The 23,031-nt window shown below is 35.1% G+C and overlaps 1 protein-coding gene across 3 annotated transcripts in view; it reads right to left on the bottom strand.

Annotated features, from left to right (window-relative positions):
- The window catches only part of Alg13 (ALG13 UDP-N-acetylglucosaminyltransferase subunit), a 79,325-nt gene extending 57,518 nt beyond the window's left edge, over positions 1-21,807 (bottom strand). For 2 of the 3 annotated variants that reach the window (XM_077106990.1, XM_077106991.1), the window contains exons 1-3: positions 21,697-21,807; positions 20,609-20,771; positions 17,554-17,692 (exon numbers count right to left, since the gene is read on the bottom strand). In XM_077106990.1, the coding sequence (XP_076963105.1) occupies positions 17,554-17,692; positions 20,609-20,771; positions 21,697-21,777 (383 nt within the window). In that variant the 5' untranslated portion in view covers positions 21,778-21,807. Of the gene's footprint in view, positions 1-13,750; positions 15,016-17,553; positions 17,693-20,608; positions 20,772-21,696 lie in introns of all 3 variants that reach the window. The other variant, XR_013154650.1, reaches the window with a different exon arrangement.
- Between the last annotated feature and the right edge of the window lie 1,224 nt (positions 21,808-23,031).

Below are 23,031 nucleotides of genomic sequence, written 5' to 3'. Positions count from 1 at the left end.
ACCCCAGAAAAAAAATGGACTTGAATTAGACTTTATACAAACAGACCTCTCAGATATATACAGAACATTCTACCCAAGAGCTAAAGAATATACATTCTTCTCAAGCACACACCAGAATAGGTTAAATCTGCATATCACAATGGCATGAAATTAGAACAATAGGAGATATTTGGGGAAATACATAAATAGGCAGAAATTAAACAACATAATGCTGAGCAACCAATGATGTCAGAAGAAATCATAAAGGAAATCAAATACTTTGAGACAAATAAAAGTAGAAACACAACATACCAAAACTTACAGGATGTGGTTAAAAGGAGTCCTAGAAAGGGAAGTTATAGCAATAAATGCATACGTTAAAAAAGAAGACTGAAAAGACATCACAGACTTAAAGTAAGGAGATGGAGAAAGATATTCCATACAAATGGAGTAAAAAACAAAACAAAACATACAACCAGGAGAAGCTATTCTCATATCCAACAAAGAAGATATCATGCAAAAATTGATCAGAAGAGATGAAGGTTACTACATAGTAGTAAAGTGAACATTCCAATAAGATATAATGATAGTAAATATTTATGCCCCAAGCATTGGTGCACCTAATTAAACACTTACTGATGCTGTGTTTCAGACAGACTCCAATATAATAATACTGGGTGAATGCAACAGACCTCTTTAGTCAATAGATAGGTCATCCAGACATAAGGTCATCCAGACATAAGAATCAGCCTGGCAAGGTGGTGCATGCCTGTAATCCTAACAACTCAGACAACTGAGGCAAGAGGTTCACAACTTTGAGGCCAACTATAGCAAATAAGCAAGACCCTGTATAAAAATTTAAAAAAAAATAAAGAGGGCTAGGGACATAGCTAAGTGGTTAAGTGTTCCTGAGCTCAATCTCCAGTACCAAAACAAACAATGATAGACATTTCTGACCTAAATAATACCAAAATCAAATGGACCTAACAGACATCTATAGAATATTTCATCTGACAACAGTTAAATTCACTTTCTTCTCAGAACCTCATGGAATCTTCTACAACATAGACCATGAGGTCATGAAGCTTTTCTTAGCAAATAAAAAAAAAAGAATCAATAAAATCCCTTGAATGTTGTCATATTATAATAGAATGAAATTACAAAGCAACAGCAGATATAAAAACCACATAAACAGGGTTGGGGTTATGGCTCAGTGGTAGAGCACTTGCCTATCATGTTTGAGGCCCTGGGTTCCATACTTAGCACCACATAAAAATAAATAAAATATTTTTTCAACTAAAAAAGTTTTTTAAAAAGCACATAAACAGAGATTGAACAATACTCTTCCAAACAAGGAATACACCACAGAAGAAATGAAAAGAGAAAAAAATTCCTAAAATCAAACAAGAATAGTGATACAACAAACCAAAATCTCTGTGATACTATGAAAGTCGTTCTAAGAGAAATAGTCACTTCATTAAGAGTTCACATTAAAAAACAAAAACAAAAACAAAACGGCCAGGCGTGGTGGTGCATGCCTGTAATCCCAGGCAGCTCAGGAGGCTGAGGCATCAAGATCACAAGTTCAAAGCCAACCCTAGCAACTTAGTGAGACCCTGTCTCAAAAAAATAAAAAGGACCAAAGATCTATCTCAGTGGTTAATTCCCCTAGGTTCAACTCCCAGTATGAACACACACACACAGTTCCCAAATAAACAATCTAACGCTACATCCCAAGGCCTCAGCAAAGCAGGAACAAACTAATCCCAAAACCATTAGAAGATGGGAAATAATTAAAATCAGAGCTGAGATTAATGAAATAGAGAATAAAAATAGAAAAGATCAAAACAACGAAGAGTTGGTTCTCTGAAAACGTAAACAAGATTGATAAACCCTTTAGCCAAACTGAACAAAAAAGAGAGACACAATCAACAAAATTAGAGATTAAAAACAAGATGCTTCCAGAGACATTTCTGAAATCCAGAGGATCATTGGGGACGATTCTGAAAACGTGAATGTAAATAAACTGAAAAATATGAAGATATTAATAAATTTCTGGGAACATATGACCTACCCAAATTAAACAAAGAAGATAAAGAAAAACCTACGCAGACCAATATCAGCTTAAGACTGAAGCAGTAATAAAAAGAAAAAAAGAAAAAAAAAAGCTTTCCAACAAAGAAAAGCCCAGGACCAGATAGAGTCAAAGTTCTACAAAACCTTTAAAGTTAGAACAAATGTCAATCCTCCTCAAATTATTCCATGATATAGGGAGGAAAACTCGTAAATCCATTCTATGAAGCCAGCATCACCCTGATATCAAAACCAGATAAAGAAATAGCAAGGAAAGAAAATTAGAGACCAATATCCCTGATGAGCATATACACAAAAATCCTTCATGTTAGTAAGCTACATTCAAAAACATGTTTAAACATTGTGTACGATGATCAAGGTGGTTTCATCACAGGGATTTATGCCTGGTTCAACATATGCAAATTAATATATAAAATTCATCCCAAAGAAAATTCATGTGATCAACTTAATGAGGAAAAAACCTTCCAACAAAATCCAACACCAATTCACATTAAAAACACTGAAGAAACTAGTGATAAAAGAACCTTACTTGGGGCTGGGGTTGTGGCGCAGTGGCAGAGTGCTTGCCTGGCATGTTTGAGGCACTGGGTTCAATTCTCAGCACTGCATATAATAAATGAACAAAATAAAGTCTATCAACATCTTACAAAAACGTTTAAAAAAAACAACCTTACCTCACATCATCAAGACTATCTATATAGGACAAACACAAAGCCAAAATCATAATGAATGGAGGAAAAACTGAAAGCATTTCCTCTAAAATCAGGAACCAGACAAGGATGAACATTCTCACCACTCCTATTCAATATAGTTCTTGAAACTCTAGCTAGAGCAATCAGACAAGAAGGAAATCAAATGGACACAAATAGGTAAAGAAGTTAAATTATCTGTTTGCTAATGGCATACTATAAAAGATCCAAAAAACTTCCACCAGAAGTCTTCTAGAGCTGATAAATTCAGCAAAGTAGCAAGATACAATATCAACATTCATAAATCAATATTTTCTATACTCTAATAATAAATTCACTGACAAAGAAATCAGGAAAACAATTCTACTCACAATACCCTCAATAAAAATACTTGAGACTAAAGCTAAGGAGGTGAAACACCTCTACAGTAAAAATTATAAAACACTGAAACACGAAATTGAAGAAGACCCTAAAGGATGGAAAGACCTCCCACGCCCTTGAATAGGCAGAATAATATCAAAATAGTCATATTACCAAAAGTGATCTACAGATTCAATGTGATCACCATCAAGTTACCATCTAGTTCTTCAAAGAACTAGACCAGAGTCCTAAAAAGTCCTAAAAGAGGCAGAATAGGGAAAGCAACACCAAGCAATAAGAAGAACGATGAAGGCATCACATTACCCAATTTCAAATTATACTATAGGGCTACAGTAACAAAAATAGCATAGTTCTTGCATAAAAACAGACACAAAGAACTGGGGTTGTGGATCAGTGGTAGAGTGCTTGCCTAGCATGTGTGAGGTACTGGGTTAAATTCTCAGCACCACATATAAATAAATAAAATAAAGATCCATCAACAACTAAAAATTACATATAAAAAAGACACAAAGGCCACTAGAATAGAAGACACCTAGACAAATCCACATAGATATATTTATTCAATCCTTGACAATAGTGCCAAAAATATGTTGGAGAAGATACCTTTCTAACCAATGGTGCTGGGGAAACTAAATATCCATATAGTGGCACATGCCTATAACTTTAGCCACTTGGGAAGCTGAGGCAGGAGGATCTCAAGTTGAAGGCCTGCCTCCACAATTTAGGAAGACCCTCAGCTACTTAGATTCTAAATTCTTTTTTAAATAATGAAACTAGATCCTTGTCTCTCACCCTGCACAAAAACCAACTCAAAGTAGATCAAGGGCCTAAGATTTAGACCAGAAAAACTCCAACCAATAAAAGAAAACATATGGTCAATAATCCAACATACTGGTACAGGTACAAACTTTTAAAATAAGAATCCTAAAGTTCAAAGAAATAAAACCAAGAATCAATAAGTGAGATGGTATCAATTAAAAAGCTTCTGCACAGCAAAGGAGATGAAAAGGATATGAAAAGAGTTCATCTAGGAAAGAGGAGAAAATCTTTGCAAGCTATTCTTCCAACAGGGGATTAATATCCAGAATACATAAAAAACTCAAAAAACACCAAAAAATTATAACTCCATCAACAAATGGGCAAATGAACTAAACAGACATTTCTCAAAAGAAATACAGATGGCCATCAAATATGTTAAAAATTTTAACATCCTTAGAAATCTGGGAAATGAAACTCAAAACTACATTGAGATTTCATCTCTGGCTAGAATGGCAATCAACCAAAAATACAAAGAATAGGGGCTGGGGTTATAGCTAAATGGTAGAGCACTTACTTAGCATGTGTGAGGCACTGGGTTCAATCCACAGCACCACATAAAAATAAACAAAATAAAGGTATTGTGTCCACCTACAACTACACACACACACACACACACACACACACATAAAGCACAATAAATGCTGGCAAGGACATGGGGGGAAAGGGACACTTAGACATTGTTGGTGGAACTACAGATTAGAATGATCACGGAATAAACCTCTATTGTTTGTAGAAGACAATCCTTAAATTTTTATAGAACTACAAAAGATCATAAACAGCTAAAACAATCTTGAACAAAATGAACAAATCTGGCAATATCTTCCTGCTTTCAATACATATTATAAAGTGATTATACTCAAAACAAGATGCTAGTGGCATAAAACTGATAACTGACCAAAGAAACTAGGGACAAAGCCTAAAAATGAATCCACACATTTACATTAAACTGATTTCTACAGAGGTTCAAAGCATATACAAAGGGAAAAGGATATTCTCTTCAATAAATGGTTATTAAGAAAATTGTCTATCTAGATGCATTAGAATAAAAAGAGATACTTATCTCATACCACCTACAAAAATCAACTCCAAGTGGATTAAAGATTTAAATATAAAACTCGGGGGGCTAGGGATGTGGCTCAAGCGGTAGCGAGCTTGCCTGGCATGCGTGCGGCCCAGGTTCGATCCTCAGCACCGCATACAGACAAAGATGTTGTGTCTGCCGAAAACTAAAAAATAAATATTAAAAAAAATAAATATAAAACTTGAAAGTATAAATCTACTACTAGAAGGAAACATGGGAAGAGCTCGATGACATTGGTCTGGGCAACATTTTTTAATGACCCCAAAGTACAGACAAAGGCAGAAACAGACAGGTATGGCATCACACTAAAAAGGTATCTGCAAAGCAAAGGAAGCAATCAACAAAATGAAGAGACAACCCACAGAAAAGGAGAAAATATCTTGAACCATAAATCTGATTACAAGTTAATATCTAAAGTACATAAGGAAATAAAATAATATCAAGAAAACAAATGAGCAAGTAACAAGTGACCTTAACAGAAATTTCTCAAATGCAGGCATACAAATTGTAAACAGGTACATAAAAGATGCTCACCATCATTAATCATAAGAAAAATATAAATTTAAAGAGTGATGCCACAATGAAGTACCACTTCACATGATTAGAATGACTTTTATTGAAAAGATGAATGAGGGGCCAGAGTTGTGGCTCAGTGGTAGAGCTCTTGCCTAGCGTGAGGCACTGGATTCAATCCTCAGCACTGCATAAAAATAAACAAAAAAGTTATCATATCCACCAACAACTAAAAGAATTTAAAAAAAGAGAGATGAATGATTGGGAGTCTGAGGCAGGAGAATATCAAGTGTGAGACAGGAGAATCTCAAGTTCAAAGCCAGCCTCAGCAACTTAGAGAGCCATGCCTCAAAATAAAAAATAAAAATAAAAAAAGGGCTAGAGATGTGGCTTAGTGGCTAAGTGTCCCTGAGTTCAATCCCCAGTACAAAAAACAAACAAAAACCAAAAAAAAACTACTACTAGGGGCTGGGGTTGTGGCTCAGTGGTAGAGCACTCACCTAGCACGTGCAAGGCCCTGGGTTCAATCCTCAGCACCACATAAAAATAAATAAAGGTATTGTGTCCAACTACAACTAAAAAATAAATATTTTTTAAAAAAAACTACCACCATATAATCCAGAAATCCCATTTCTGTCTACATCTATCTATATATAAATATATATATCTGTCTATCTATATATATACACATATATATCTACATATATTATATATATATAGATATATACACAAAGAAAAGAAAATCGATGTGAAAGGATTATCTGAATTTCCATATTTATTGAAGCACTATTCACAGTAATCAAGATATGAATTCAATCTTAATGTCCACAATCAGATAAATGAATAAACAAAATGCTATATAAACAATGGAATACTACTCAGTCTTAAAAAAGGAAATCCTGTCATTTGTGATAACATGGGTGAACCTGGAAGACATTATTCTATGATGTATAAACCAGATATAGAAAGACCAATACTGTATGATTTATATACGGAATCTAAAAAAGTCGGACTCAATAAGTAGAAAGTAAAACAATGGTTACCAGAGGCTAGGAGAGGTGGGGGTTTGTGGGAAAAGGGTAGCTGATAAAAGGGTACAAAGTTACAGGTAGATAGGAGATTTGTTTTCAGATCTATTGTATAGCAGAGTGTTAGTCATTAATAATATATTGTATATTTCAATATAACTGAGTAAATCTTAAATGTCTCACCATAAAAATTATATGTAAAACTATTGAAATGTTAATTTAATCATTGATACATGTTTGCATGTATCAAAACAACATAATGCAGAATTATATACATAAATGTATACAATTATGCTTTGTCCATTAAGAATATCAATTTTTCAAGTCTCCTATGTTGAAAGCCTATAAATGATATTCAAATTTAAAAAATAAAAACCAAAACCAATTTCAATATACTATTTATAAAAATATGATCACTTAAAAGAAGCAGGATTCAGAGATGGCAAAAATTGGGATATAAGTCTTCTGTTTCTATTATAACCCTTATAGAACTAGTTAATAAACTATTTACATGCATTACCTTAATTTAAAAATTAAATTTAAACATTTTATTGTTAGCAAAGAATAGAATAGCATTATCAACCATAATACTTATTTTACAGATAAGCAGGCTTTGAATAATTACAAGATTTGTTCAATATTTGCATCAAACAATAACAGTCCTCGAACTAAAACTATAATATTCTGATGTTTGCATCAATTATTACAAAGAAACACACACCAAAGCAGAAAAAAAAAATGTGAACAAGGGCTCAGAGTGGTTATGGACAGGTTACATTTTCCAACTTAGTACAATAGGATTTTATTTTTAAAAGACCTGCGGGAAAATGTTACATTTCATCTTGTATATATAATAGAAAGCAATTTTCAGGGTATTTAATGTTATCCTTTGAAATATCCATTGCACTTGAAATCCCAAATGACTATTTTCCATGGCAAACTACTTAAATCCCATACACCTCTAGAACAGTAGTTCTCAAGTGAAGGACTAGTTAAAACATGCTGCCTCTTTTCCACAGGTTATGATTTCAGCAGATCTGCAATAGATCCCAAGAATCTGCATTCCTAACAAGTTTCTAGGGGATGCTGATGCTCCTAGTCTAGGGAATGCGCTTTGAGAACTACTGCTCTAGAACTGATATGTCCCACAATTCACTAATCATTGCTCCTAAAAATAAAATTTCAAAGACAAAATTTCAATAAATAGTGCACACCATAATCTTATCTTTGACATTCAAAATGCAAATTTCAAAGTTTGAGAAATGTTGCTTTAGACATTTTCTGTGATCTAAACCTAGGGTTATGGCATAATTACAAAAGATACTACAAATTCATCCATTAGCAACTAAGTGTCTAATTGATTATTAATTGCTGTTAGCTGCTGACAAATAAAGCAATTCACTAAATTATTAGAGAAAATTAACATATCTGACCTATCATACTAATGGGGTTCTTTAATTGTATTACTACAGTTTATACAAGTTAGCTAGAAAACGTGACATATGCTTTAATTTCTCTAGAACTGTTTATTTCCTTTTTTAAGGATCAAATGAGAAAACTCTTTGTAGTACAACATAAATACTTACGGTTTTAATTCTAACATTCCATGTCTCAACTGAGGTATGTACCTACAATCATTTTTTAAACCACATATTATCTGTGATGTACAAGTTATAGTTGTAACATATCCTAATGAAAAGGCAATTTAAAAATTTAGTCCTAAAAATTTATTTCAATTATTTTAGTACCCAAAAACATGGGGCCAATTGAGGAAATCAACCCTGTAGAACCTCTTACTGTTCATTACTGAAATGGCAACAGTAAACATTTTTTAAAACATTGTGAAAAAAAATTTTTAAGCATTGATGGACCTTTATTTGTTTATTTATATTCAGTGCTGAGAATTGAACCCAGTGCCTCACACACGCTAGCCAAGCACTCTACCACCTGGCCACAACCCCGGCTCCTTAAAACATTTTTTAACAACACCCTTAAAGTCTCGCATGGTGGCACATGCCTGTGATGCCAGTGTGTGGGATGCTGGGGCAGTTCCAAGGCCAGCCTCAGCAACTTGGCTAGACCCCATCTTAAAAAAAGGACTAGGGATGGGGCTGGGGCTGTAGCCCAGTGGCAAAGCACTTGCCTAGCATGTATGAGGCACTAGGTTTGACCCTCAGCACCACATTAAAAAATAAATTAAGGGCATGTTATCCATCTACAACTATTAAAAAAAAAAGGACTAGGGATGTAACTCAGTGGTAGAATACCCTGGGTTCAATCCTTGATATAAAACAAACAAATAATCAGCACCCTTGAACTAGAGCCTGCCACTTTTCATGGTGGACTTTCAAACAGTAAAGCAGGATTTGAAGAAAGGGAACACCAAAACACAGCTTCACATCTCTGTTCAACAAACACCTTTCTCAAGTTTTAGGGAGAAAATAATGACAAAAATAAGAATAGATTTCCCAGCACTGTGATCCCAGTTCAGAAATGCAAAACAGAACAAATATTACCCAGACCAGTTGCTTTCATTCCCTTCTCTTCCCCATTTCGCCTGAAGCATCAAATATAGATTTGAAAAAAAAAAACAGAAAATAATACGTTATATATTTATATTAAGTTTTATATCACTGACACTGAAACACTGAGGGTTGGTTTTTGTTTGATGTAGGATCAGTCTACAGACAGGGGTTTTAGGGCAAGGAGGAATACAGATCAGAACCTTTTCTTTGAAGCACTTGGAAAGACTCATTCCTAGATAAACTTAAATTTTCTAACTATAACCCCAATTAGAGACTGAATATAAATTTTAAAATGGATTACAATGAAGATCCTGCTTTCTGTATCATTTAGGATTATTTACTTTGCATTCTTAGGAAATATCACTAAGCCTAGTACTAATTCTTAAAACAAAACAAGAGAAAACTATTTTAACTTTCAAACATGCCACATGACTGATGTCTTAGAAATCACATATTAGGGAAGTTAAACTGTCATGTAGAAAATTACTTAAGACACAGGATCTAAGAATGGTTTTTGCTTATAAATTTGGAGAACATATTAGCCACCTACTTCACACTGGCAGTAGAAAATAACCAGTATATTATCCTGTATAAAAGTAGAAATGAAAAAGAATGAATGTATACCTTCTCACAGACATTACTCCAACAGTGATAGTTTAAAAACAAGTATTTACAGATGGACACTTGACAGTAAATAATACAATGCTTCACTGGTCACCTACTCTAAAGAGCCTAATATTTATCCGAAAATAATTACTATGAATAAAATATATTCCATTCAATCCTTCTTACAATTAGAAACAGTGCTACACAAGACATTATGGGATATAGACAATGAATTAATAGTCAAGACTATTAGTTTCAAAATGTGCCACTTGGGTAAGTTTTAAACTTTAGAAATTTATGGCTTGTGTTACATTATAGAAACTGGAAATTACTAAACTTGGATGTATTTAATTGGAAGAGTTTAATTATAAAGGAGTATAATAGCTACCACCAAAACACTATCAACAATGCCTAAGGAATAATATCACAAATATCAAAGTTGGCTTCAGTCTAGAGATTTGTAACCTGGTGACTACAATTTTCCTGAAAGTCACGTCAAAGTTGTATATGTGTGTAAGTACACAGAGAAGCAATGGTTATACTTTAAAGTGTTCCACCACCAAATAAAGCTTAAAAACCATTGCCTCAAAGAATAAAACTGCAGCAGCCAAGAACAAAATCATGTCCAAAGCTATATGTATAAATCAAAACAATTTTAGCAAAATTTATGAAAATAAAATTCTAGACATGAAAGACCAAGAAAGACAGTCTACTATCTATACATAATGGCATATAAAGTCCTTCAAAACGTTTTTCAAATATTGACATCAGCTGAGCATGGTGGTGCACATCTGTAATCCCAGTGGCTCAGGAGGAGGATCATGAGTTCAAAGCCAGCTTCAGCAATGGCAAATGCTAAGCAACTCAATGAAACCCTGTCTCTAAATACAATACAAAATAGGGCTAGGGAAGTGGCTTAGTAGTTGAGTGCCCCCAAGTTCAATCCTCAATACCAAAAAAATAATATATATATATATTTTAAATATATATATATATATTAAATATATACATCAATGTTGAAAAGCATACATTTTGCATTCCTATTTATCTATTTTTTTCTTGCCCACCTACAAAATTCTAAGAATTAAAAGAACAATATAAATATTATTCTAGAATATTCATGTAGGGAATTATCAATCTAAAAATTAACAATAATTTGGTGGTATTCTAATTTTTCTCCACATAATCTTTTACTGGAAAATACTATAACTATAGCTACTGCTTTTCATATACCTGATTTTTAAATATCATGTTTTGCCACAAATCCTCAACAAGCACCATTATTTGACAAATTCCATCAGAATATTTCAAAGGATCATTAATGATATTTGGGATGCTGTTCCTATAAATATTTGGCCCTGTGAACTTCACCATACAGTGTGATGGACACATCTTTGGAACAAGAGAAAGACTAGATTAAACTTAAAGTCAATAGGAAATAAATGTAAGATGACTGTTCCCTAGAACCAATATCAAATCCTACTTGATATCAGAAAAAAAGTACTAAATACAGAAGTACATTCAACATTAATGGAGCCTAGTCCATTTCAGGAAGAGGACTCAAGAATGTATAAGACATAGTTCTTCCCCAACTAGACTATTAAAAGCTCCTCCAGAGCAAGAATCATGTCTTGAATCCTGCTGATACAGAAGTAGACTCTCAACATGTATTTGTATTACAAGATTGAATATACAAATAAGTTTTAGATATTTAGGAAGTAAAAAAAAATCTGATCAATTACCTATAAAGGGTTGGAGGTATGAGTTAAAGACTGGAGGACTGACTAAATAGGGTACCAGTAATGAAGATAAGGACCTCAGGTAATATGAAAAGAGAAATATGACTTTAGTTTGGAGCATATCATGTTTGAAATGCTTTCAGAATTAACAAACTGGAAACTGGAAATCATTCAGCAACTCTAATCAGAGTTAGGAGATATATATACAAGACTCAATAGAAGGAGAGGCTGTAGGAGTTATGAAAGTAGCAAGAAAAAAACTACAAAGCAAAGAGGATCCCAAAAAAAGCACCTTAAAACACAAACATTTAAGGAAAAAATATTTTAAATAACTTGCAATCACATAAACTAGGAAAAAATATCTATAAATAGCCATCAGTGTGCTATAAAGTAGCCATGTAAAAACTCAAATAGGTTATACATGTATCTGTAGCCAACACACAATCTGAATATCAGGGAAGAGTCAACTGAATTCAAATATTCTGTCACAAATATTGTCTTCATTTGTCCTCACAAATCAAGGAAATATACCAGAATTCAGTGCTTCAATTACAATTTCCAGACCTCCTTTCACCTCTGCAAGACATATAGATGGCATAAAACTCCCAAGTTCAATTTCCTCATCTGCAAAATGGGGCAATATCAACTATTTCATAGTGTTACTAGAAAAATTAAATGAGTATGTTAAGTGTTCTGAATAGTGCCTGATATGTACTAAGTACTCAGCAAGTGTTAACTGTTATTTCATTCAAATATGGTACAACTTTTAGAGCAAAAATTGATCACCACACAGCTATCATAATCACCTATTCCAAATCTTTCCAAAAAATTCCATATAATCTGTCCACATACCTCATCTTTCAAACTCTATGCAGATTCAGTCACCTCTGCAAATTAACATTATGAAATCAATGGGATTTAGTGTTTACATCATAATAAAAGGCAAAAAAATACCTACATTACTGTATCATTCCTGACTTTAGTCTCAATCTTTTTATATTATCCTTTGTATCTGTATGATTTACCTTTAAAGCATACATAGTAGAGCTCTAAAGGGTCTCAAGTCAAAACTCCTGATAGTACTTTCAGATAATGATTACTTTAAATCTTACAGTACCCTACCATCAGGTTCATTGGGAACCTTTCAGCTCTCTTTCCTCCAAACTATGTCATTATGTAAAATTCGTAATTCTCAAGGTCATCTCAAAACATTATATTACTTCATCTTCTCCAACATCTATTAGCTTTCACCTCTGAACCTATCCATGGTATGAATTTCCCAATCAACTCTTTTGCTTCCTTATCCCTGGAATGTAAACACCTGCTAAATTAACAGCATTCTACTTTTTGACTGACTCTTAAGAACCGGAACCTATCATGTAGTGATATCAAACTTTGAGAAAAATATCAAATAGAATTTTCCCCCCCGAAAAAAAATCTTAGCCTGTTTCCTCATTTGTAGTTAATGATGTGCACTGTTACCTAAATTTTCTTGTCTCCAACTGCCTTAAAGTTTTAATTCAATCTAGCATAAATCCTACATAGATCCTTTTGGTAGATTCCAAAAAAAAATCAGGAATCACAGGCTGCTAAGTTTCAGTTGGAAAACCCGGTTAAGTGTGAGATTCCTTATCAAATAAAGAACTTCTGGAAATAAATCTTCCTCAAAGGGGATGAAAGTTAACTAAATAATGAGCAAACAACTATAAACAAAAAGCTTACAACATATTACAGTATAGTAGAAAATGAATAGAACAGGGTCTTGGAACTGCTACTAGGCAAACTAATCTCTGACCTCTTGCCTCATCTGACAAGCCATGGGAATGCACTGGATCATCTTGAGGATCACTACCAAATTAGGATTTGAAAGTATACTTTGATTTAAAACCCCACAACATAAAATTCCGAAACAGTGTAGTCAGAGACATTACTATACACAATGGACACCACTGACATATGCCTCTATTGAATGAAATAATGAAATCTAGGTTGTTCATTATTGCAGGGAAGTAGAAGAGATTTAGGGACCCAATGTTTGGTTGTCTGATGTATGAGTAAACACTTTCATTCCTGATTCTCTAAGGTTAGTACTTCATGCCATAAAACAACTATAAGACTGAGTGACCAATACAGCCTTATGCCAACAACTTTTTCCTTGAACAAGAAAAACTTTAAGAGGGCCCAGAAAACACTAAGTCTCTTCCTGTATTTGAATAAGACCTTTTCTATAACATACATTAATATACAAGTATTATGGTTCTGTGAATTCTCAACTATGTACATGTGGATTACTCACTTTTTAGATTATTCTCAGCAAAATTTTAATCGAAGCTGGCTTCCTCCTGCTACCCAGAGTACTTCTCAGCAACCACCTTTTCTACCATTAGCAAGAATTTATTTTATTATTAGCCAAAGAAAAATAATCAGAAAAATAAATCTACAAAAAACATTATTAATGCATCCCAAGTAAAATGCTTGGAGCTTTGAACATTTTGGCATAGTAATATAACAAGGTCTGTATATTAAATGTTCTGTTTTCATGGATAAACTTTCTATCAGAGAATTATTGGAACTTAGGGATGATCTAATGTATCTTAAAAGGTTGAGACCACTTTCTCTAATCAGAAAGAATTTCACAATGTACCTATCTCAAGTTTTAATATGAATTTTAAAACCATATATTTAAGCCATTATACAATATCATTCACTATTCACTTGCAAGACTAATTTTATAATGACATACACTGTTCATTTCTATACTATAGTAAATGTTTAGTTACCACTGTAGAGGGTGGCCTTAAAAATTAACATAAATCCTACTAACATAAGTTCTTTTTGATTTATTATTCTCAATCCTTTAAAATTTTGACATTGAGCAAGATATTTTATCACATTTTATGTTAGAGGAAAATAAAGTGAATATATTCCTTTTATTCTATTCATCAGAATAAAAGTAATCTCTCCAAACATGCTAAGTAACTTAATCATCTTTTTAAGGCAATTATCAAGCTTTTTATTCCACAGAGCACAACCCAGAATGTTTTTGTTTCCTTAGATTATGAAGCTAATTGTCATGCAAAAAAAAAAAGTGACTTGTTACTGTTTCGGTTTTTACTCAAAGGAACACCAAACTATATTTATGGTTTTAGTCAGTTTCCAAATTTCATTCATTTTTTTTCCCACAATACCAAATGCATTTGAGATTTTAGGACAAAAACCTGTGAATTCTCACTATATAATGAAGAATAGGGAAATCTCAATTGCAATTAGGATTTGAACCCAAATGCAATGTTCACACCACAAAATTTCCTATATGTTCTATAAATGTAGGAAGTTTATTAGTTTATATTATTCTATAAATGTTTTATGTATTTAATTTGACTTAATCACATCAACAGGTTGGATTTATGGGTGTTTTATGTTTTTAAAGTGATGAAAGTTTAATGTTTATTTTTTAATCCAACAACTTTATCCAAAAATGCAGAAAATTTTTCTGGCTGGCCAGGAGGATAACATTTCAGTGTTGATAAGTCCATTGACTGTAACAGCCCCGGAAGCGTGCTAAAACAAAAGAAGAAAAATATTAGGTAATGGGAGAAAATTCCATAATTCATCTGCTGCCCACTTGATGACTTACTAACTTCCAAGAATACAACAATCCTTAAACTGTAAATGTGAGTCTTAATGCACTTTAATATTATAGGTATACATACTAAGATTAATATCATAATAAAAAGAGTAGTATAAAATGTCGATATGAATTCAACAAATATTTTCTCTCAAGTCAACCGAAATAGTTCAGAACTGTTACATTATGAATAATGTGTTCACATAGGTTCACAATACTTCTTAGGACTGTGGGGTTATAAAATGAAACAATATATAAAAACAGAATAAATGATACCAAAAGTAATAACTGCCAGACAAAAAGGTAAGCTAGACCATGCATGAAGATTGTGATACAACATTTTTACAGGTAACTTACTATTGATAATATATAATTAAGCAATATACAATCACCATGCATGCTGGCAATAAGGATATGAACAATATAAAACTATTACCTCTGAAATGTATTTATATCATGTATTTATATCCTAAAATTAGAACAAATATATCACCACCCAGCCTAGGTTTGGAGGAAGAAATTATTTACCTAAAATGAAAACACAACCAATTATTGATTCTTAATGCTTTCATGTGTGGGATTTTCCTGACATTAATATAAAAAGACTTCTATAATTTTATAATAGAAGACTTGTATAGTTTCCTTTTCAGCATGAGTAAAACATCAGGATGTATTCATGAAATCAGTGCTTTCCCTTTTATAATAAACTAACAAAAAAATCAAAGCTGATTTAACATTTTGAATAAAAATACTCATCAAAAGCATCTGGGAACACTGCCTTGAATAAAGCAGTTAGGAAGATGAAAATTTCTCTTTCGGGTTGGGGATATAGCTCAGTTGGTAGAGTGCTTGCCTCACACGCACAAGGCCCTGTGTTCCACAGCACCACAAAAACAAAGCAAAAATAATGTTAATTAATTTATGTATGATGTGTCAAAATGTATTCTACTATCATGTATAACTAATTAGAATTTTTAAAAGGGAATGCAAGGGCTGGGAAAAAAATGATGCTAATCCCTAATATCAACTACCCAAGGGAAAACTGTGCCCATTATCTGAAGCATACATAATTTTAATTACCTTCTGACTGGCTTCTATATTACAAAGCCACTCTGACATCCTCCCTCCTCTCCATCATTAAAGGTAAGATGACACCAACAATTTTACTCCTGAAACAATCAATGAATCTGTTTCCTCCCAATGAGAGCAGTAATCTTTGTTTTGTTCACTGGTTGTATATACCAACTGCCTAGAAAAATGCCTGGCATAGAATAGGTACTCAAAAAACATTTTATGAAGTATTCACTGAGTGTGTAAGATACAGAAGCAGGAAAATTAAAAGGTTTTTATGTTCTAGCTAATTTCTTCTAGTATTCTTTATTTTAAATCCAACATCAATTTAACTATAATATAGTATAAAATACTTTAATACTTCCAATAAGAATAGGTTTTAAGTCAAACAATTGGAAATTACTGACCTGGCCCTCTGACAAGCTTCTAGTGTCAAGGAAGAACTAACACAAAACAAATCAGCAACTTTCTTCATCCTTCTATTTGATGTTGATCAGTTCTTGTTGAATTCTAATATACTTCTAGAAAATAATACTTCTCACCATAAAGTAATTCCTCTGATTAAAAAGCTCCAATGGTTTCCCATTAAACTCAGAATAAAATCAGAGCTCTTACAGAAACTTTCCCCTCCCAGCGTCATACTACTCTCTCCCTTGCACACTATATTCATGCACACTAACCTTCCTGTTTCTCAAGCACATCAGCTTCCAAGTTCACTTCTCACTTAGGGCTTTTGCAATTGCTGTTCCTTGGTATCTATAGTTTCCCATGACTGGTTCATCCCTGAACTTAGGTCTCACCTCAAATGTCTTATACTTTGTCAAGCCTTATCTGAGGATTCTATCTAATTAGTCTTCAGCCCAACTCTATAGCATCATCCTGTTTTACTTCCCCTGTAGTGTATTTCATCATGTGAAATTCTACCACTAGAATTTAAGTACCATGAGAACATGGACTTTTATCTGTTTACCACTGTATCCCTAGCATTTAAAACAGTGCCCACTGCATATTAGGTATAACTGAATAAATTAAATACTTTTAATGTAGGGATTCCAGTGGACTCAGTAAAGTCAAAATCTTAACTGAAAAAAGCAAATGTCTTCCTGGAATACTGAAAATGTAAATAATGAACTAAAAATCAGATTCACGAAAACTTACACACCAACGAGCATATACTCATACACTCTCAAATATTTACATGCAAAGAAATGGCCACAGATACAGAATAAAACACAACACAGATCAAAGTTAAAAGGAGAGACAAATGAGAAGGTTTTATAGATAAGAAAATTAAAGTATGTTTGGTAAGCGTGAGAAGGTAAGAGGTGAAACAGACAGATGGGTTAGATAAGAACAGCTAAGGAAAATATTAGAGATCAAATAATCAGTCTCTAGTATACCTGCAGGTGCAATAGAAAAGATGCCCCTCTTTGTGTAGCTTCCTTGCCAATTCCAGCTGATGATTGTTCATTAACTTTTCATTTATAACTACCACAAGTGGCTTGCCTTTTTCCAGAGTCTCCAAACAGCTTCCTGCACCTACAAAAATAAAATTTGTTAATATGATTTTGAAAAAGTTAAGGTGGTTAGAACTCTTAAGCTGAATAACTTAAATTGACAGATCATTAAACCAGACCTTTCAATTATATATTGAAAATGACAAACATATACTTAACAGTTACTGTTAATAAACCTGAATTTAAAAAATACATTTTATTACTGCCGATGATAGTACGGCCTATGACTTAGTGCTGTTACCTGCTCTCTAGTATTACATCTTGGAATGGCCTTGAATCCAAGTTAAGATTCAAGTTCAACACATTGTATGTGAAACTATACAACAGACTCTCTATATCTTCAAGTTCTGCATCCTTAGATCAATAGAACATGTAGACTTAACCACTGCTCCATTAAATATAGCATAACTTCTACTCATAAGTAATTTAGACAGGACTTAAGGTATACAGAAGGATGTGCATAGGCTATATGTAAGTAATAGGTCATTTTATGTAAGGGACATGAGAGCAGCTCAGATTTTAGTATCCTCAGGGGTTCTGGAACCAATCCCTGGTGGACACCAAGGGATAACTGTACTTCACTTCTATTCAACCACAAGTAGTAAAAGTAAGACTAAAATAATGACAGGCACAATAAAGAAAAACTCTTAATACCATTTGAGTTTACCTGTGAAGTGTCATCCTGAAGACAGTCAAGGCTAAACCTCTATGAATGTGTGTGTATGGAAGAATTCAACTTCAACTAATTTTTAATTGTTTTTTTAGTTATACATGACAATATACTATAATTATAAAAGCATGGCATATAATTTGCTCCAATTCAGTCCCCAGTATTTCTCATTCCCCTTCCTTCTTCCCACTTCCCATTTCCTTTCCTCTACTGTTCTTTCTACTGTTTTTTTTTTAATTAATATTTTGTGGTGGTACGTAATTGTGAGATTCACTGTGGTATATTCATATATACACACAGGAAAGTTAGGTCAGATTCAACCCACAGATTTTCCTTATCCCAACCCTCCTCCCTCCCTTTCATTCCCCTTTGTCTATTCCTCTGATCATACTTCTATTCTTTTTGTAAACACCTCCCCGCTTATTTTGGATAGCTTTGGCATATCAGAAAAACATTCAACCTGACTTTTTGGGACTGGTTTATTTCACTTGGCATGATAGTCTCCAGTTCCATTTTTAAGCCAATGCCATAAAGTTGTTTTTATTTATAACTAATACTCCATTGTATATACATATTTTCCTTATTCATTCAACTACTGAAGGGCACCTAGGTTGATTCCATAGATTAGCTACTGTGACTTGTGCTGCTATAAACATTAACGTGGCCATGTAACTGCAGAATGCTCATTTTAACTCCCTTGGATATATACCAAGGAATGGGATACTTGAGTCATATGGTGGTTCTATACCTAGTTTTTTGAGGAACCTCTACATTGCTTTCCAGAGTGGTTGTACTAATTACAGTCCCACCAATAAGGTATGAGTGTGCCCCTTTCCCCCATGTCCTCACCAACACTGTTACTTGTATTTTTTTTATATTTTTGGTTGTAGATAGATACCTTTTTTTATGTGATGCTGAGGATCCAACCCAGTGCCCCACACATGCCTGGCAAGTGCTCTACTACTAAGCACCCCAGACCTGTCACTTGTATTCTTGATAATTGCCATTCTGATTGGAATAAGATGGAATCTCAGTGTACTTTTAATTTGCAGTTCTCTTTTGTTGACCATTTGTAGTTCTTCTTCTTAAGGGTCTGTTTAGTTCCTTTACTCATTTATTGATGGGATTGGTTTTTCTGGTATTAAGGTTTTTGAGGTCTTCATATATCCTGGATATTAATGTCCTATTTGAGGAGATGGTGACAAAGAGAACAACTCAAAAAGAACTTTGAAATCTAAAATCATCTAGGAGATGTGAGTATACATAGGATATGTATATATCCTATGCCAGGGTAGAATTTAAGAACAGATACCAAGCCAGGTGCAGTGGTACACACTTGTAATGTCAGAGACTCAAGAGGCTGAGATAGGAGGATCACAAGGTGGAGGCTAGCCAAAGCAATTTAGCAAACCCTAAGAAACTTAGGGACACAGTGTCTCAAAATAAAAAGAGCTATAGCCATGCCAAAAGTTCTATTGGCTATTATGCTATACATTTTTAATTACCAATGTCACTAACATCTATTTCTAATAACTTTTCTCTCCTCAAACTAGACTTTTTAAAACCAACCTTTCTCACAGCAGTCAAAACTGTAGTGCTACCCAAAAGCAATTCTCCTAAATGTACTGAAAGTCTCATCAACAAGATCATCAAGATGGTTATTCTAAAGAAATGACTTACACAAAGAATAAGTAGTTGTTAAAGAATATTTTTGTCATATTGTGTGCATGTACAAATATTTAACAATAAATCCCACCCATCATGTACAACTAGAATGTACTAATAAAAATAAGGGGAAAAGAATATTTTAACTGTTATGTATTTCACACTCACACTTAATAAAAATGTGCAAAAAAAAAAAAAACAAAACACCTTTCAAAGCCAATTTCTCCAACACCAATCCAGCCAATGAGCAGGATGAACAGTCCTTCAGATCTAAGCCCTAGTACTAATTTTAGGTTGATAATTCATAGCACATCATTGAATAAATTATTTTGCTTCTTTGTGCTTAGGGTTTTTTATTAACGTTGTGCTACAGTAATTAATTTCCCATCCTTCTTGGACCCAGAAACACTAAATTCTGTGAGTCAAAGTTCTCAATTATTATATTCAAGTATTCAAGTAATTATCATATCCAACCAGGCTACAGTGAATATATTCTGCGTAACAATTCATTAAGTGGTTTTACTTTTGCCAGGAAAATGGTTGCATAAGTTACTTAATTACTGTTTATCAAAGACTGAATGCTGAGACTCTAAGACACTTTACCTGCGTGACTAATAACAAGATCTGCTTTCTGCAGGTCTTCTTTCAAGGACTCCTTGTACCTGTAAACATCCAGGGTAAATGACTCAGTACTGAACGGTTCTGGTACCACCGTTCCTCTACCAATTTGGAGGATAAGTCGGTTGTAACCAAGGCTCTTGATGATCTAAAACAGGAAATAAGAAAACGCGGGCGTTTTAAATTGGCTACTGTTAGAGCAGTGACAACAACAATCCCTGAGGTCGGCGTTCAGACCCGCGCACGCATTGCCAAACAGCCTGCCTGTGGCCAATTTTCCCCATCCTGAAACCAAAAGGGGAGCCCTAATCTAATTCCCAGTTCACCGACCTGATCCCGATAAAATACGAACAGGGAAAGACTTTGATAAAGGCACTGCAAACTAGGGGGGAGGGGCAACCAAGGTACAGTCCAGTTCTGCCTCACTGCTTGGGCAGTCTAGAACGGTGAGCCCAAATAAGACGGGCAACCGACACGCCGCGCTGGCAGGGTCTCGATCCTGCAGGGCGCCTGCAGGAAAAGACTCGGGCTGAGCCGGGCGAGGGCCGCACAACCGAAATTCCCGCACGGCGGGCTCAAAGGGCCGCACCACTTGCCACGGATCCCCGGACCCACAGGCGACCGGGAAACCAGAGGCAAGCGGACACCCTCCCGCGAACCCAGCTCGGCGGGGGTCCCAGTTCCAAGAAACAGAACCGCTGGAAAGAGGGGCGGAGGCGACTCGAAAGGGGAAAGCAGGGGAAAGCTGGGGAAAGGAGACCAGAGGGAGGAGGAGGAGGAGGAGGGGCCGGGGAAGGCTGCGGGAAAGGGGAAGGCTGCGGGAGAGGTGAAACCGCAAACGGAAGACGCCAAGGTGCTGGTGAGGCGGAGGAGGGCCCAGTCGGGCACTGGGGAGGAGCCAGCAAAGGGGCGGAGGCACCTGAGGTAAAGCTGCGAAGGTTTCTTTCCGAACGTTTCGGTCAGGCAAGGTTACGAAGGCTAGTAGTAAAGCTAAAGGCGGCTAGCGACAAGCGAAGCTAGGCGAAGCGAAGGGAGGCGAGGCAAGCCGCCGCCGGCCTGCCTCCCCCACTCACTTGTAAGCTGTCGTGCGCCGACACACAAGCAATGAGGTCGTCAAAGCTGGTGGTCCCTACAGTAACAAACAGACACTTCATCTCGCGGATTCGAAGTCCCGAATCGCAAAGGCCGGATGTGACGTAGCAAAGCCACGCGGCCGTAGCATTCTAAGCAAATGGCGGAAGTTCGTAACAGCCTCCCTTAGGCGGTTAGACAGGAGCTATGTCACCAGTAGGGTGGGGCCAGCGACTTAACGGTCTACGTGCCAGCCTAGGTTCTAAATTCTTGACGTATAGGATCACGAGTCCTCCACCATGATTTGGGAAATTGCCGAATATAATTTTTTTTTTCAGAAAATGGAAGTTTAGAAAAATCCGAATACTGTCCTTAAGTGTTGAGTAGGCATCCTTGTTTGGGAATCACAAATTTTTTCATGGTGTTATTTGCAATGAAACTTTGCTCAATATGGTTACCATGAATGTGCATTTTTGCTCTTGCCTACCCTTTCCATTTAAGGAAAAGGGGGAAAAGCACTTAAGGTTTTCCAGGCAAATATTACCATATCCTTAAAATGTATTCCTAAAAAGACATAAACCAGAGGGCTAGGCACGTTAGCACACACCTGTGATCCCAGCTACTAGAGAGACTGAGGCAGAAGTCTGAGGCCTATCTCTGCAATTTTATTTTACAAATTAAAAAGACTGGGGAAACGGCTCAGTAGTAACGTGCCCCTGGGCTCAATCCCCAGTACCGCCTAAATAAAATAAAATAAAAAGACATAAACCCAGAGTGGTGGTACACACTTGTAATTCCAACTACTGTGGAAACTGAAGCAGGAGGATGGCAAGTTCAAGACAACCTGGGAAAATTAATAATACCCTGTCTCAAAATATAAAAATGGGGCAGGGGTTGGGAATGGCTGGGGAGATGTTGTACTTTAGTGGTAAAGCACTTGCTGCACAAGACCCTGGTTTCAATCCCTAGCATACCTGCCCCCCTCCCTCAAAGAAGTCATAAATCCCTTTGGTTACAATTTTAACGTTTGTACTACTGGCAAGCACTAAAATACATAATACATCTATTACAAAATTGTCCTTTGACTCAGGAGGAAAATATTAGTTCAAATTGTTTAAATCATTTTATTGTTTAAATCTTTATTACAGGGTAGCCATTCATAATCCCTTCTTCCCCCATAGAAGGCTTTTGATCTCCTGTTTTGTAAGGACTGTTTAACATTTTTTCTCTAAGAAGACAAACTGGTGATAATGTGGCCAGGCACAATGGCGCTCACCTGTAATCCCAGCGACTGTGGAGGCTGAGGCAAGAGGATCACAAGTTCAAAGCCAGCCTCA

The sequence above is a fragment of the Callospermophilus lateralis genome, chromosome X (assembly GCF_048772815.1).
Source record: "Callospermophilus lateralis isolate mCalLat2 chromosome X, mCalLat2.hap1, whole genome shotgun sequence".
Classification (NCBI taxonomy): Eukaryota; Metazoa; Chordata; class Mammalia; order Rodentia; family Sciuridae; genus Callospermophilus; species Callospermophilus lateralis.
This window is presented reverse-complemented; position numbering and strand designations above follow the sequence as displayed.